Source organism: Hippocampus comes, unplaced genomic scaffold, assembly GCF_001891065.2.
Source record: "Hippocampus comes isolate QL1 unplaced genomic scaffold, H_comes_QL1_v1.1 scaffold335, whole genome shotgun sequence".
Classification (NCBI taxonomy): Eukaryota; Metazoa; Chordata; class Actinopteri; order Syngnathiformes; family Syngnathidae; genus Hippocampus; species Hippocampus comes.
In genome coordinates this window covers 1,019,773-1,034,777 of record NW_017805823.1, presented here as the reverse complement: position 1 = coordinate 1,034,777, position 15,005 = coordinate 1,019,773, and the positions used below count along the sequence as shown (strand labels likewise).

The window sequence follows — 15,005 nt, the reverse complement described above, 5'->3', positions numbered from 1 at the left end:
ATCCCATACCACATTTATCGAGCCAGCCATTCATAACTAAAAGATGTTATGTGTCTTGTTATATTTATTCTTATATGTGATGGCATAATTAAAGCCAGTGCATGAGGTAGTACAGAGCACCACGAAGGTTATGACCCAAAGCATACCACAACATGTAGCTGTGGAGTGTGATGTAGGGGTGTTATCTTTTTGGAAGGGAACATCTCTGATCTAAAGTACCGCAGCTAGCCATCCATCCTCAAGATGTTTTGAATTAGTAGTGAAGTACACAGCGCCACCTGCTGGGGGCATGCAGAATTACACATCACATTATCACAACTGTTAACGCGTGTCTTAAAAGAGTTGGTAATGCATGCCGAACAAACACACATGAACACGTCTTAAAATCATACATGTTAAGATCTTCTATTTCATACCTATCCATTTACGCCGCCTCCTTTTTGGGTGTGGAAAGTGTCGATAGGTGAAGATGCCCAAGTTACCCATATGCCCTACTTCGTTATCACCACAGCGGCAGCGTCATTTACACATTTTAGCGCGTGGTACTTGAGGTAATGTTGAGGCATGAACTTTGTGCATTATGTAGGTTGTGACTTTGTGAACTTCAACCGTTGACTTGCATCAGTTTACTCGGCAGATCTGTCACGTCCAATATGGCGGACGGGCTGACGTGTCGTAATAACTTGCTAACTCGCTCATAGACAGGTCTATGTCTCCGTAGATATGGCATGACGTCTGAACGCTTTATTTTGAATGCCATTTTCTATAGCACCGGAAGTGGATTGAATAAGGGTCGAAGGTGGCATTAGAAGTAATGGCTGACTCCTTCCTGATGAAATGCTGACAATCCGGTCCCACGAGTTCCCGACGATGATACTTTTCATAAAAACACATTTTTTTCTTGTCTTTTACTGACTATGATGGAGTACAGAGCTGTGTTGGAATTTGCAACATTCACCAGGGTCGCCTCGTTGTTTTTGCAGGTACTGTTGATCCTTTGCAGTCAGCCTATTTAATGTATGGCTGTTGTCAGTGGTCAGTGTGCCACATACTGTACATATATATTAAATTAAATCACAAAGGAGCTGACAACGGGAGTGGGCCAACTTAAACATTATTTTATATATATATATATATATATATATGTGTGTGTGTGTGTGTGTGTGTGTGTGTGTGTATATATAAATATATGTAGATGTATATGTATAGTGGCTGGATAGCTCAGTTGATTTGATTTTTCCAATCAAATCATCGGAAAGCCATTTTTAAGGGAATGTTGTAAATGAGTTTGACATTATTTTGAACTGTTTTAGGATAGGGTTTTTATAGTATAGTATCGCAAGGGTGAGGGACTGAGTCTTGTGTTTTTTTTAATTGGAAATGTGTATGTATTGTTTCACTATGTAAGGGTTCATTTTGATAACACTTGAATTTCTTTTATCAGGCTCTCTTCAACGCTGCCATTCCTGACCACGATGCTGATGCGTTCAGGCCCCCACGAACAGAAATGCCTCTGTACTTGGACTCTGCTGTGGAGTGGTTATTTGGTGGTCTCAGCCACTGGGACGCCGAGCATTTCCTCCTCATCGCTGAGAGAGGATACCTCTACGAGCACAACTTTGCTTTTTTCCCCCTTTTCCCGATCATCCTGCGAGGCCTGGCTGACACGCTGCTATGGCCCCTTGGCAGCTGGTTGAGTGTGCGAGGCCGTTTGCTAGTGTCGGTTGCTCTTGTGAACAGTACACTCTTCCTGCTGAGTGTGGTGGCCTTGCATGCGCTCAGTCGGGTGGTTATGCAGGACAGGCGGCTTGCCCTGCTTTCCACCTTGCTCTACTGCATCACCCCTGCCAATGTTTTCATGACCGCTGGCTATGCAGAGAGTCTTTTTGCCGCACTCACATTTGGGGGTCTGTTCCTCCTGGAAAAAGGGTTCATCCTTAGAGCCTGCCTGGCATTCAGTATAGCCTCAGCGGCGCGATCCAACGGGCTGGTTAATATCGGCTTTCTATTGTATCTTCCATCGGTATATGCCATCTCCCAGATCCGTTTATACCGGTCGATTGCAACAGGCCACAGGAAGATCTTCTCCTACATCGGGGTCATCCTTCGCCTCCTGCTCACCTCTCTTTTAGGAACAACAGTCATTGCCCTTCCCTTCTGCGCTTTTCAGTATTACGGCTATAGAACATTTTGTACACCGACAGCCTCCTTAGACCGCATCCCCCCGGCTCTTATCTCCTTGGCTGAGCAGAAGGGCTACCGTATTGCAGATGAAAATAGTCCACCACCTCTCTGGTGCATGAGACCGCTCCCCATAATTTATTCCCACATCCAGGTGGTGTATTGGAACATGGGCTTCCTCCGTTACTTTGAACTTAGACAAATACCGAATTTTCTTCTTGCTTTACCCATGGCAACTTTGGGTGTAATGGCAGCTTATGCTTATTTCCAAGCAAACCCACAGCTGTGTTTCAGACTTGGACTTTGTGAGGCTGATTCGAAGAAGGGCCTCGACAAACCAATACCGGGATTTTTAAACCCCAGAGTTTTTGTATATGTTGTGCACTCCACTGTTCTCCTGGTGTTTGGAACATTGTGTATGCATGTGCAGGTAAGACTATAACTACATAATTCCCCTGTTTATCGCAAGGGGATAAGTTCCATGATACAACAAACTTTTAAAACACATTGTAAATATATTTGAACCCAGAAAAATCCATTTATAAGCATAACATTGGTGTCGGGTGGAATCCTTGCATCTCCACAACCACCACAATTCCGGAAACCCCCAAAATGTCATGCTTGTTGAGCCATTAACATTGTATTGTTACAGAGAGTAATACATTTTGAATACCAGTACTTAAAACTGGTCAATAATTTGTAAAAATAACAGAGCTCCGTGGGAACTGATCAATAGTAAGAATTTGTGAAATTTGAAATTGACCAAATTTGGACATAGGATCCTTCAGCCTGACACCAGCGATGAATAAAAGCGATAGAAAATACTATAAAAATTGCAGTGTCTGTGTGCTTTAAGAGGCGTGACCTGCTGGGGACTAGTCCGTATCTGAATGTTTTGGTGCTGAAGAAGCTAAGCGTGTTTATTGGAGCTGCTTGTCACTCACATTTGCGGTTTTGTGTAAGTGTAAAAATGTTGAACCGAACCCGATAATTTCACTGGTCCACTAAGTTAATGCTTACATAGAATGGATGGGCACACATGGAGCAGCAACACATACAGCAATTCTCACAGGGATGTATTTTCTGCTCTGTGGAAAAAAATATATTATTGCTTATAGTTAGGGACCTCTGACTCTTCTCTCAATGAATTTTGCTGCATCTGTCCCAGTAGGCCCGGCATGTTGTGACACAAAATAGTTCTGCTCTGAAGGTGGTCAATTCTAAATCCAAACTTTACTGTATACAATACATCTTTATTAATATGGCACTTTCACAATAGCCACATTTGGAACAGCGTGCATGACGTCGCGCACGTCTGCTACAAACTAAGTTTGAAAGTAAAAACGTTGTAGCGTCCTTTGACGAATACAGATTGGCTGTAAAAATCCTTTAAAAAAAAAGTCTAAAAAATTGTGCGATATTGCAGGTGTGCGTAATAAAGCAGGGGTGACGATCTGTTTAATTAAAATGTTTCGCGAACAATTCCTCTCATGCTTCTTGTACAATGTTTCTAGGTCCTAACCCGATTCATGGCCACCTCGTCTCCCGTGCCCTTCTGGATCAGCGCTCATCTGCTGCTCCTCAACGAGCCACTTCTTCACCGAAGGAAAACATCGACGCCCAACGTTCAGCTGAAGACTCCTGCCAAAAACGGATGCAAGCACACGTTTCAAAACCCCGTCATTGCACTGATTCCGCACATCAAAATGTGCTCTCCCACCACAAAAAGCATTCTGGGCTACTTCCTTTCGTATTGGGTGCTGGGACTGGCAATGCATTGTAACTATTTACCGTGGACTTGACTTGTCATATTAGTCTACGAGACTACTGTTTTTAATAATGCACTGTTTCTTAATATAACCGAGAACATTACAAGTGACTGTCATGAAAATGACAAAAGCCAAACAGCATGACAAATGTTGTGCCTCATTTTGGTTCTAGAAAGAACTTTCAGTTGATGTGTTTATGTAAAAGTTACAATGAATGGGCGATTGACTGAATTACCTGGAGAAAATTAAATTAATCAATTTATAGATTGTTATTTTTAAATATTTTTAGTAGAATGGGAGAATCTGTGAATGTTGTGAGTTCCTGTTTCCATGCTGGTGTTGTTTTGATGAGAATAATGTCGTAGCTCATGACATAATGTACTTCTTTACGTCTGAAACTATACATACTATATTACTATTTATCAATTATAAATTCCACACAATCTACCAGATTCTAAATGATCAATTATGCCCATCCTAAGCACTGAGTCATTTTTGTCTCTTCTTCAGTGTAGTTCCTTTATAGCACAGGTGTCAAAGTCAAGGCCCGGGGACCAGATCTGGCCCGCCAGATCATTTTATGTGGCCCGCGAAAGCAAATCAAGCATGTCAAATTCCACGATGCTTGCTGAAGTCTGAACCAAAATTTCAAATTGTCATATGTAATCCACAATAGCAATCATTATTCTTGATTTCTGATTTTAAAACTAGTTATTCATCAATTTGTTTTGCGCTGTGTATGTAATGTGTGGAGGGGATTAAACATTTATACGGTTTCCCAAAATTCATAACGGCCCTCCAAGGGAAACCATAACTACAATGTGGCCCACGGCAAAAATGAGTTTGACACCCCTGCTTTATCGTTTATGCAAACTTGAGCAGCGTGCGCACATGAAACTTTGTTTACTTTATTCTTGACATTGTATTACCAAGAGTAACTCTAGAAAATAGCTACTGATTAAATGTGCTTAGTATTTGTTTAGAACTTGACTGTATGTATGTATTTTAAATATTCAGCTTTCATTTTGAATGTGAATGGAAAATATGATATAAAATTGCGTACATTCTCTGAAACAATTGGATTCTATTCGAATTCATCTGTCCGTCTTTTTGAGCACCAAAGTAACAAACATGATTCCAGACTGGGGTAGGTTCCCAAAGAGGGTGACTGAGACAAGATTTGAAACCCAGAACCTTTTGATTGTGAAGCATATGTGCTAGCAACTACAACATAGGACTGCATGCATGTGTGACTTCATCATGAGTTAAATTAGAGTTCAAGTTTATGAGCGGCACAATTTTGTGAAAGGTGAATGAATTTTGGTCACATACTACACTGATATTCATTTGATTTCTTTATATTCATGACTTAGAAGTGTTTTTCATACAAACATTTACTGAAATTATAACCTAACCTATTATATGCTGCCGCTATGCCACTAATTTGAATGTCAGTGCTGATCGGAAGAAAACGCAACTTTGAATGGAATTTTGAACAGCCATTTCTTAAATCATCTGACATCACGTAAAAGATCAATTGCTTAAAGATGTCTTTTTATATTTTCTTAAGACTGCTATCCCAAGTAAAAATAATGTACCCTTGACGTCTATAGCCGCCACTGGCAGCAAATGAGTCTCATAACCACACATGAGCGAAAAAACATACAAGAGACACAGCCTGTAACTTCTGCCCATGTTAAATTTAGCTCCTCCCCAAAGATCTTGCACTTGACATACTGTATATTATTTCAACATACAGCTAGACCCCACATAGTTGCAGTTCACTATTCATTACTTCACATATTTTGTGGAACATATCATCAGCTATTCAAGTAAAAACCAACTTTGTTGCGTTTTTGTGCTCTATGTATTGTATTAATACATGCACATACAGCGCATTTGACAATAAAGTTGTACTTGACTTAATACATCACAATATGCTTAAGATATCACAATATGCACAACACGAAGAAATTAACAAGGACAATGTAACAGAAATAAAATATTCAGTCAGTCAAACTTCATTTATAGAGCGCTTTTCAGACATAAAGTGCACTTTAAAGTACTTGACATGATTAAAACGAACCCTTCCTGTCACTTGAACACAAGGACGGAGACACAAGCACGCAAACACAGGTTAGAAAATAATGCAGTAATGGCCCAAGCCCCAAAGACTTGAGGCTGTAGCAACAAACAAATACAAAAACAAAAAACAAATAAATACATGGCGGAAACGGGCTTCGAATGGTACAACAAATTCATTTGTTTACATCGGTAACGTCGCTGAATCGTGACGTCATCAAGGACGGAAAGAGAAAAGGAAATATTACACTGTCGCGTCAAGCTGGACGCTTTCTTTCGGAATCAATCTTAATCAGATGAGTGTTTATTAATGTGTTTATTAATGTTAGCGCACATTTAATGTTTAACTTCGAAAATGTTAAGAGGCCTTGCATGGACTGGGAAGCGTTGTCTTGTCTTACAAGTCAGATACGAAGGAAAAGGTCTCTGCAGATCCGTTAGCTAATGTTAGCACCGAGGATGAGAAACATCATCGGGGGATGCTAACCCCAACAGCTCCACTTTTGCAATGACTGAATTCGTTTTCATTTGAAAGCCCAACTGAGAAGTTATCGTCGCTCGTGCCAAAATCTACCTCCGAACAACAACGGCGGCGGCGGTTCTGCCTACAGGATGAGAAACTGCGAGTACCAACAAATCGACCCGTTGGCGCTGTCGGTGGCACCGGCTTCAGTTCAGAACCTCACTGACAAGAAAGCGGAGCGACTGCGGAGAAAATGGGAAGTGTTCCCGGGGAAGAACCGATTTTTCTGTGACGGACGGGTCATTGTGGCCAGACAGAGCGGGGTCCTCCCTTTGACACTGGGGCTTATTGTTGTCACCTGTGGCCTTTTCTTTGCTTTCGAGTAAGTGCTGAAGCCTTGTTTTATTTTATGTCGAGCACTGAACACAAATGGTTGCTGTATATGTGGCCTGTCAAATGTTTGATTTCAGTATTATCAAAACGTTTTGAGTGGGCTAAACATGTGTACGTTTCTATTTCTAGTTGCCCATTCCTTGTGGAGCATCTGACAGTCTTCATCCCGGTGATCGGTGGGGTGCTTTTTGTGTTTGTGGTCCTCTCCTTGCTGAGAACAAGCTTTACAGACCCAGGCATCCTACCCAGGGCCACCTTAGATGAAGCTGCAGACATAGAGAAACAGATAGGTAAGGTGCACCCATTGCGTGGACAGATGGGGTGAAAGAGCTTTGCCATATGGGGACATCTGTGAGGGACTACACTCCAAAACTTAAGCAGCTTACTCTAGCGTCGCTATTGAAAAGAGCACAGCAGCTGCACATTTGCTCCTGACTTTATAGTTGTGCACACAACATTTGAGTGGTCTTCTTTTTTAAGATACCTCAGGATCCTCATCGTATCGCCCGCCTCCGCGGACCAAGGAGATCCTCATCAACCAGCAGGTGGTCAAGCTCAAGTACTGCTTTACGTGTAAAATGTTTCGCCCTCCTCGGACCTCACACTGCAGTCTTTGTGACAACTGCGTGGGTAAGGATATGGTGACAAGTTGCAATATACAGTAACCCCCCCCCCTCACTTAACACTATTTTAGTGCAGGTGATTTCGTGTACCCATTGGGCCAAACACTGGTATTAAAGTCCACTTGGTTAATAAAAATATGGGAATTAATGAGACTGTATGAATAATATCAAGGAATCCCCCATCCCAGATCTTTGACAGAAGATTATTCAATTTGAATGTTGCAAAATACTCAAGATTTTTTTTTTCAATCTCAGTCCTAACACTTGAGATATTAAGGGGAAAGGGATTATTTGCACGTGTGAAGGGATTTAATATTTTATGTTAAATAAGAAGATTATGAAGAAAGGCCATACACAGTTGACAGCAATGTGTCATAAACCCGTCACTGGGATTGAATCTAATAGATATGTATCAAGTGGTATTTATCACGACGTGAATAAATCAGAAATCAACCACTGAAGAAATGCGTGATAGTTTGTGTGGATGTCACATTTGTTTTAATATGGTAACTCAATTTGATAGGAAAGTCATTGTTTGCACATATTATGATCTTTGTCCAACTCTGAATATTTCCAAATCTATCCAGTTAAACCTTTCAGGGAACTTTGCTGTGCAGTAAAGAGAACAACTAATTTGCCCCCACCCCCACCCGCACCCCACCCTCCTCCCCACTCCCCTTCGCATTCTTAGTCGTGCCTAAACGTATAAGCAACATGTTAGTGAAGTGAAAATGTTTTCATGTATGCTTTGTGTGTTTTGTTTTCAGAGAGGTTTGATCATCACTGCCCATGGGTGGGGAACTGTGTAGGCAAGCGCAATTACCGCTTTTTCTACAGTTTCATCATCTCCCTATCTTTTCTGACATCTTTCATATTTGGTTGCGTCATAGCACACATTACTCTGCGTAAGTTTAGCACGCTCAAGCGGCATTGACATAACTGATGTTATCCTAGCTCAGTACTCTGCTGTCTTTTTTCCACAGGATCTCAATCGGGCAAAAGCCTCATTCAAGCCATCCAGGAGAGCCCTGCCAGATATCCTTTGAGTTTGCCAAATTTTCTTTTTGGCCTAATCCAACTCTTTTGGAGATGCATGTCGTCTCGGTCTTATTGTGGCAAGATATAACACAGGCTGTCAAGCCGTTCTCCAGTCTAAGCAAGCGCTTAATAGGATCAGTGTTGGCACACAGCAAGATGGCTTTCAAGCAAGAGGATCGCTGCCTCGTGTCACTGCCTCGACGTCATCATACTCTGCATGCTTGTTATTTTAGAAAGAGTATTTAGAATGTTGTGCGTACTTGTTATTGGAATCAGACGAGTAGTTTTGGTAGATAACCAAGTTTCTTTCATCACATGACACTTTAATGCTACAAAACCACCATAATAAAATGTATTAGTACAGCAAGAATAGTGGAGCTCATAGCAGGCAGCGTGTGTGTGTGTGTGTGTGTGTGTGTGTGTGTGTGTGTGTGTGTGTGTGTGTATATATATATGTATATATATACACACACACACACATATGGGTAACGTATATATATGGGTATATATATATGGGTATATATATATATACACACACACACACACACACCCGCACACCCGCTACAATGGGTAATACTTATTTGTCACATTATTACCGGTATATATATTTTTTGTCACACTCAAAAATAGGCATGCTGACATAGGTTGAGTGAGATGCAATGTAAAAGCTGTGTCCTAAACGTTGCTTTTACATATATGTCATCATTCTTAAAGAGGTGATTATTTATTGATAACTGTGAGGTTATTCCTTGACTTTGCTTTTATACTGTAGTGGAGCTGGTCATTTGTTTCTTCTCCATCTGGTCTATTCTGGGCCTCTCAGGCTTCCATACCTACCTAGTAGCTTCCAACCTTACGACAAATGAGGATGTAAGTAAACTGAACACCAGATATGACAATTCAATTGTCTCTTTTTTTTTTTTTTAACTCAGTACAATAACTGCAGCCTTCTTTTTATGTTGACTTTACAGATTAAGGGCTCCTGGTCAAGTAAAAGGGGTGCAGAGGAGTCTGGGAACCCGTACACTTACAACAGCATCCTAGCCAACTGCTGTGTGACGTTATGTGGGCCCATGCCCCCAAGGTGTGTAAAAGAACCACTGCACTAATAGGGATATGCATTTGACTACATTTCTTTCATTTAATATGAGAGCAATTAACAATCAGTTAATCTAGTGAATAAATATTAATGCTACAAGGAGGAGTTGCCGGAACACAGATGTAACTTAGTTTCCCATAGTTGATGCTTTGTTGTTCTCTTCCAGACTGCGGACTAGATTAAACCCACGCTGGCAGCAGTCATTTTATTGTTCTTGCCATAATCATCAAGCACCACCTACCTTAAAACAGACACATCATATTATGTATTCAACTATGCCGTTTTTTAAAAATTATTTCTTAGTCACATTTACCTAATTCCCAGATTCCCAACAATACTGTTGCACTGTTTTGTTTCTATCATTTCCACACTCTTCTACCCTTTTTACTTTCCCCATAATATCTGCACTGTGCATCATTTCAGGAAGAAAACTATTTTTAGATTGTATGTCTGTACACAATTGTAGAATTGACAGAGCTTTCTGCGTTTTGAATAAAAAAATAAAAAAAAATGCAATTCTGCTGTTTGCACCAGGTGTGTTTTGGAAGACTTGATGAACTTGTTGTTACCACAAATCACACAACACTGACGTCATCTTTTGTGTTCTGCAGCCTGATTGACAGGAGAGGCTTCCTGTCACCTGAGGAGTCTGTCCCCACTGTTTCTGCCTCAGAGATTGAGGTGCCTTCCTTCGCAGCCAAGAATGACGCGAACATGGTAGGGTGAACCAGACAGTGGTCCTCCCGTTTTTTTTTTTAAATAAACTTCTTGGGCTGAATGCAGAGCGTAATGTTTGGCGTACAAGTGACACGGTACATCACCCTGACCACACCTTTCCCACTGTAAAACGCGGTGGTGGCAGCAACATGGTCTGGGGCTGTTTTTTTTTTTCTCAGCAGGAACAGGGAAGATAGCAAGAGTTGATGAGAAGATGGATGGAGCCAAATACAGGGCAATTTCGGAAGATAACCTGTTGGAGTCTGCAAAAGAGCTATGGTCATTTGTTTCTTCTCCATCTGGTCTATTCTGGGCCTCTCAGGCTTCCATACCTACCTAGTAGCTTCCAACCTTACGACAAATGAGGATGTAAGTAAACTGAACACCAGATATGACAATTCAATTGTCTCTTTTTTTTTTTTTTTAACTCAGTACAATAACTGCAGCCTTCTTTTTATGTTGACTTTACAGATTAAGGGCTCCTGGTCAAGTAAAAGGGGTGCAGAGGAGTCTGGGAACCCGTACACTTACAACAGCATCCTAGCCAACTGCTGTGTGACGTTATGTGGGCCCATGCCCCCAAGGTGTGTAAAAGAACCACTGCACTAATAGGGATATGCATTTGACTACATTTCTTTCATTTAATATGAGAGCAATTAACAATCAGTTAATCTAGTGAATAAATATTAATGCTACAAGGAGGAGTTGCCGGAACACAGATGTAACTTAGTTTCCCATAGTTGATGCTTTGTTGTTCTCTTCCAGACTGCGGACTAGATTAAACCCACGCTGGCAGCAGTCATTTTATTGTTCTTGCCATAATCATCAAGCACCACCTACCTTAAAACAGACACATCATATTATGTATTCAACTATGCCGTTTTTTAAAAATTATTTCTTAGTCACATTTACCTAATTCCCAGATTCCCAACAATACTGTTGCACTGTTTTGTTTCTATCATTTCCACACTCTTCTACCCTTTTTACTTTCCCCATAATATCTGCACTGTGCATCATTTCAGGAAGAAAACTATTTTTAGATTGTATGTCTGTACACAATTGTAGAATTGACAGAGCTTTCTGCGTTTTGAATAAAAAAATAAAAAAAAATGCAATTCTGCTGTTTGCACCAGGTGTGTTTTGGAAGACTTGATGAACTTGTTGTTACCACAAATCACACAACACTGACGTCATCTTTTGTGTTCTGCAGCCTGATTGACAGGAGAGGCTTCCTGTCACCTGAGGAGTCTGTCCCCACTGTTTCTGCCTCAGAGATTGAGGTGCCTTCCTTCGCAGCCAAGAATGACGCGAACATGGTAGGGTGAACCAGACAGTGGTCCTCCCGTTTTTTTTTTTAAATTAATGAAAAAAATTATATTTATATTGGGGGGGGGGTTATCTATCTATCTACCTTTTTTTTAAAGAATGTCTCCTGTTCAAGCACACTCTGCTCTTGTTTGTTTGTACTGTATATGATCTCCTTCAAGTTGTTAATTGGTAGTTGTAGACGGAACTTGAAATACGTAAATGTGAAAGAATGAATTAGTCATGCTGGCTCTGACCTAAGTAAGGCACGTACTTGGTGTATGACAGAAGAATTTAGGCCTACTTTAAATCTGGCCAATAAGAAAAAGAAAACGATTCATCCTTGAAGAAAAGAGTAACAGTTTGTGTTGGAGTGTCAAAGCAGGCTTGCTGCCGAAGTTGTTTTCGCGCAGCTTAAAGTAATTGTTCTTATTAATTGATGCTTTTCATTGTTTTGTTGTTGTTCTTGTCTTGAGCTTGCAACGTCGAGCAAAACTTGGTTTCAAAAGAAAGCCGGAGCGCATTCACAAGCCAGAAGTGTGTCGGAACGTGTTGGAAGTCGCAAGCTGAGCTTGACTCCCTCTGACTCAAAATGTCTGTTTCATGTTACAAAACATGTGTTTCAGTTTTTTGATACTTGACTGAAGTGGTGGTGGTTTGAATTTTTTGGGAGTCTACATATTGATGAGTCTACCTCCTCTCATATGCTTTGCATGCAGTGTACAGAATATATCAGCACTTTTTTTTCCTCATTAGTCATTCACCATTGTGCATTATTTACTTAAACACAGGGAACATTTCAGCATAACTTTAAGAATGACTTTATTTCTTTAATAAAGATAATTTTGGGATTTTGCCAATTTGGTCTCTATTTTAAAAGTCTTTTTACTCTCTTAATTTTTCTTAAGGCTGATACACGATATCGACAAACGTCAACACATTTTCATGAATTAACCAATCAACCGGGATTTGGCTTGTCATGTTAACAAGACTTCGCCTTCTATGCAATTTTATACACTTGGTGTGCACAACACAAGGTACATGAAGGTGTGATTGGATGATTTTTCTGTGGAAGAACTTGACTCACGTCTGACCTCACCCGTTCAAAATACTTTTGTCACAGCCACCCAAGCTGTCAAATGTACACTTTTAATGCTCGTTTGCTATATCCATTCCACCCACCAGGAGGAGACCTGTCAGGATTTTTCTTTGTCCTGCACAGCCTGAAAAGCAGGCCAGCGTATACAGTATAAGGTGGATGGTAAGCAGAGGGTCACTCACATTTCCTTCCTCCGTGATGCGTTGCAGAGTTTGTTTTGTGCAAATCAAGTTTGGTTCGATTTTCTGACTGTTTGTCTTGACGTTGGGATTTTTTCACTAACGTGAGAGCGCATGCTTCACTGCCATTTATTCTCCTTCACATTTGTGCCCACTCACCCCATGTTGGGGCTGGATGGTAGCCACATTTGATGTGTTGACACAACTCTGTCCTCTCCTCTCTCTGGATCTGGTTAAAATGGTGTTTGTTCATCCACGTCTATGTCACGTCTTACCGTGCGTGCATGGTGATGTAAGCAAACAAGTCCTTGCTTTCCATTTCCCTCGCTGCCAGAGAAGTCAGGAAGAGTTCCCGCTTCACATCCATCCTCACCTTGTTCCGTATGGTTGCCTTCTGCTTGCACTGTCTGCATTTATAACCTTCCTCCGTGCATCTGAACAGACTGCCTTCATAACACTGGATGCCAGCCAAGCTAACCTAAATATTTCTAACTGAGAACAGCGCTTTACTGTCCACTCTTGACTTTTGCTTTCTTTTCCTATTCACGTAGTGCACACAAAGCACCAAAGACGTGCTCGAGAGGATGCTCCACTCCTCCGCCTCTTATGGTCTCTGCCTTCTCGGCACCCCAAAGACCACCCCTGTGGGCCTGGAGGTTACCGGTGCCCCAGCACGCGCTGCGGAGACGTCACCCACGGAGAGGTGCTGGCACCAGACCGCGGACGCCCCATGCTCTCCCTTCTCCACCAGCAGCACGAGCGACTCGATACACTCCATCAACCCGGCGTTCCGTTTGGCGTCTCCTTCGCCTTCGCTTGGTCGAGCCATGCTGGTTCTCGACGAGGCACCAGACGTTAGTTTTATCCCATAACCTTAAAGGTATCCAACTTGGAGGTCTTGTAGGAGCTTTTTCACAAGTGCTTCTGGTCCTGTTTGGTACTCCGTGTCGACTTCAAGCACAACAAGTGGACATTTAACACCTCTTATTAAAGCACCCTAGCATATGCCTCCTTTTACAGTACAGAACTTCAAGCCATAGAGCCAGCTCAGTCGCAGTGTATAATTTCTTGCTCACATCTTATGCAAACCGCTCTTAAATCCTGAGAACAAAGGTGAGTTTCTGGATGACTGAAGGATAAAAAAATAATATCACTGGACCAAGCAGTGTTTCATTTCAGGAATAACTCCAGGGAAGTCCTATAATTCAGACTTTTTTTTTTTTTTTGATCAAGGCTTTCCAACCATGGCAAACAGATCGATTAACCTGAAGACCACCAATGGTGTAACCTAAAATTTGAGAAGTGCAAAGGAAAAACCTTTTGGAGCCACATGCAAAAACTTTGGTTTTTGTAATGCAGTACATGCTTTGTCGTTGTATGTCATACATTGGATTGTGGCTATAGTGTATGCAATATAAGCAGTACTTTCATAATTAAAATCATAAAAGGGAGAGTGTGGTTTCCTCCCACATTCCGAAGCGGTGCATGGTGGGTTACTTGAAGACTTGAAATTGTCTGTTGGTGGGAATCCGAGTGTGTCCATGGTTGTTTTTATGTGCCCTGTGATGGACTGGCAACCAGTTGCTCATGTACCCTGCCTTTCGCCTTAAGTCAGCTGGGATAGGCTCCAGGTCAACCGCAATTCTGAGGACAAGCGGTTTGGAAATTGGATGAATTTAAGGGTTGCACTGGACCAAGGACAGAATAACACAGCACTATACATAGGCCTGATTACATTTTTTTCCATGATTCCCAAAGGTCTGCTGTCTGCTCAGACAGTATCCAGTTGGCTACCCAATGTTTGGGAAGCCCTGCTTTTAGTGGACAGCAACACATTTTGAATTAGAGGGCAAGAAGTATTTTTTTTTTTTCCAAAAATCCCTCATTTGCTGTAGTCATCTGTTCTACATGTTATGTGCCTTTATGGCATCTCAATTAAAAACAAGGTCATTGTTTGCATTGAATATGGATGAAATTTTAATCAAAACAAACCATCCTGTTTATTGCTGGGCTTCAGAGTGAAATGTTTGAAAATAAGACTCGGTTTGCTTTGCCTT

The 15,005-nt window shown here is 41.4% G+C and overlaps 2 protein-coding genes across 3 annotated transcripts; both read left to right on the top strand.

Moving 5' to 3' along the window:
- Positions 1–780: 780 nt before the first annotated feature.
- Positions 781–4,506, top strand: pigv (phosphatidylinositol glycan anchor biosynthesis, class V). The gene is made up of 3 exons (XM_019886428.1): positions 781–983; positions 1,445–2,611; positions 3,696–4,506. The coding sequence occupies exons 1-3, from the start codon at positions 918–920 to the stop codon at positions 3,981–3,983; spliced, it is 1,521 nt and encodes a 506-aa protein (XP_019741987.1). The 5' UTR covers positions 781–917; the 3' UTR covers positions 3,984–4,506.
- A 1,734-nt stretch (positions 4,507–6,240) lies between these two features.
- On the top strand, positions 6,241–14,648 carry zdhhc18a (zDHHC palmitoyltransferase 18a). 2 transcript variants are annotated; one of them, XM_019886425.1, is made up of 10 exons: positions 6,242–6,877; positions 7,018–7,178; positions 7,369–7,518; positions 8,279–8,416; positions 8,495–8,546; positions 9,317–9,419; positions 9,521–9,633; positions 10,260–10,365; positions 12,856–12,931; positions 13,500–13,611. In XM_019886425.1, the coding sequence occupies exons 1-9, from the start codon at positions 6,645–6,647 to the stop codon at positions 12,895–12,897; spliced, it is 1,098 nt and encodes a 365-aa protein (XP_019741984.1). In that variant the 5' UTR covers positions 6,242–6,644; the 3' UTR covers positions 12,898–12,931; positions 13,500–13,611. The 2 variants fall into 2 exon arrangements, with proteins under 2 accessions (XP_019741985.1, XP_019741984.1); XM_019886426.1 differs by lacking the exon at positions 12,856–12,931 and having other exon boundaries at positions 6,241–6,877; positions 13,500–14,648.
- Positions 14,649–15,005: the final 357 nt, after the last annotated feature.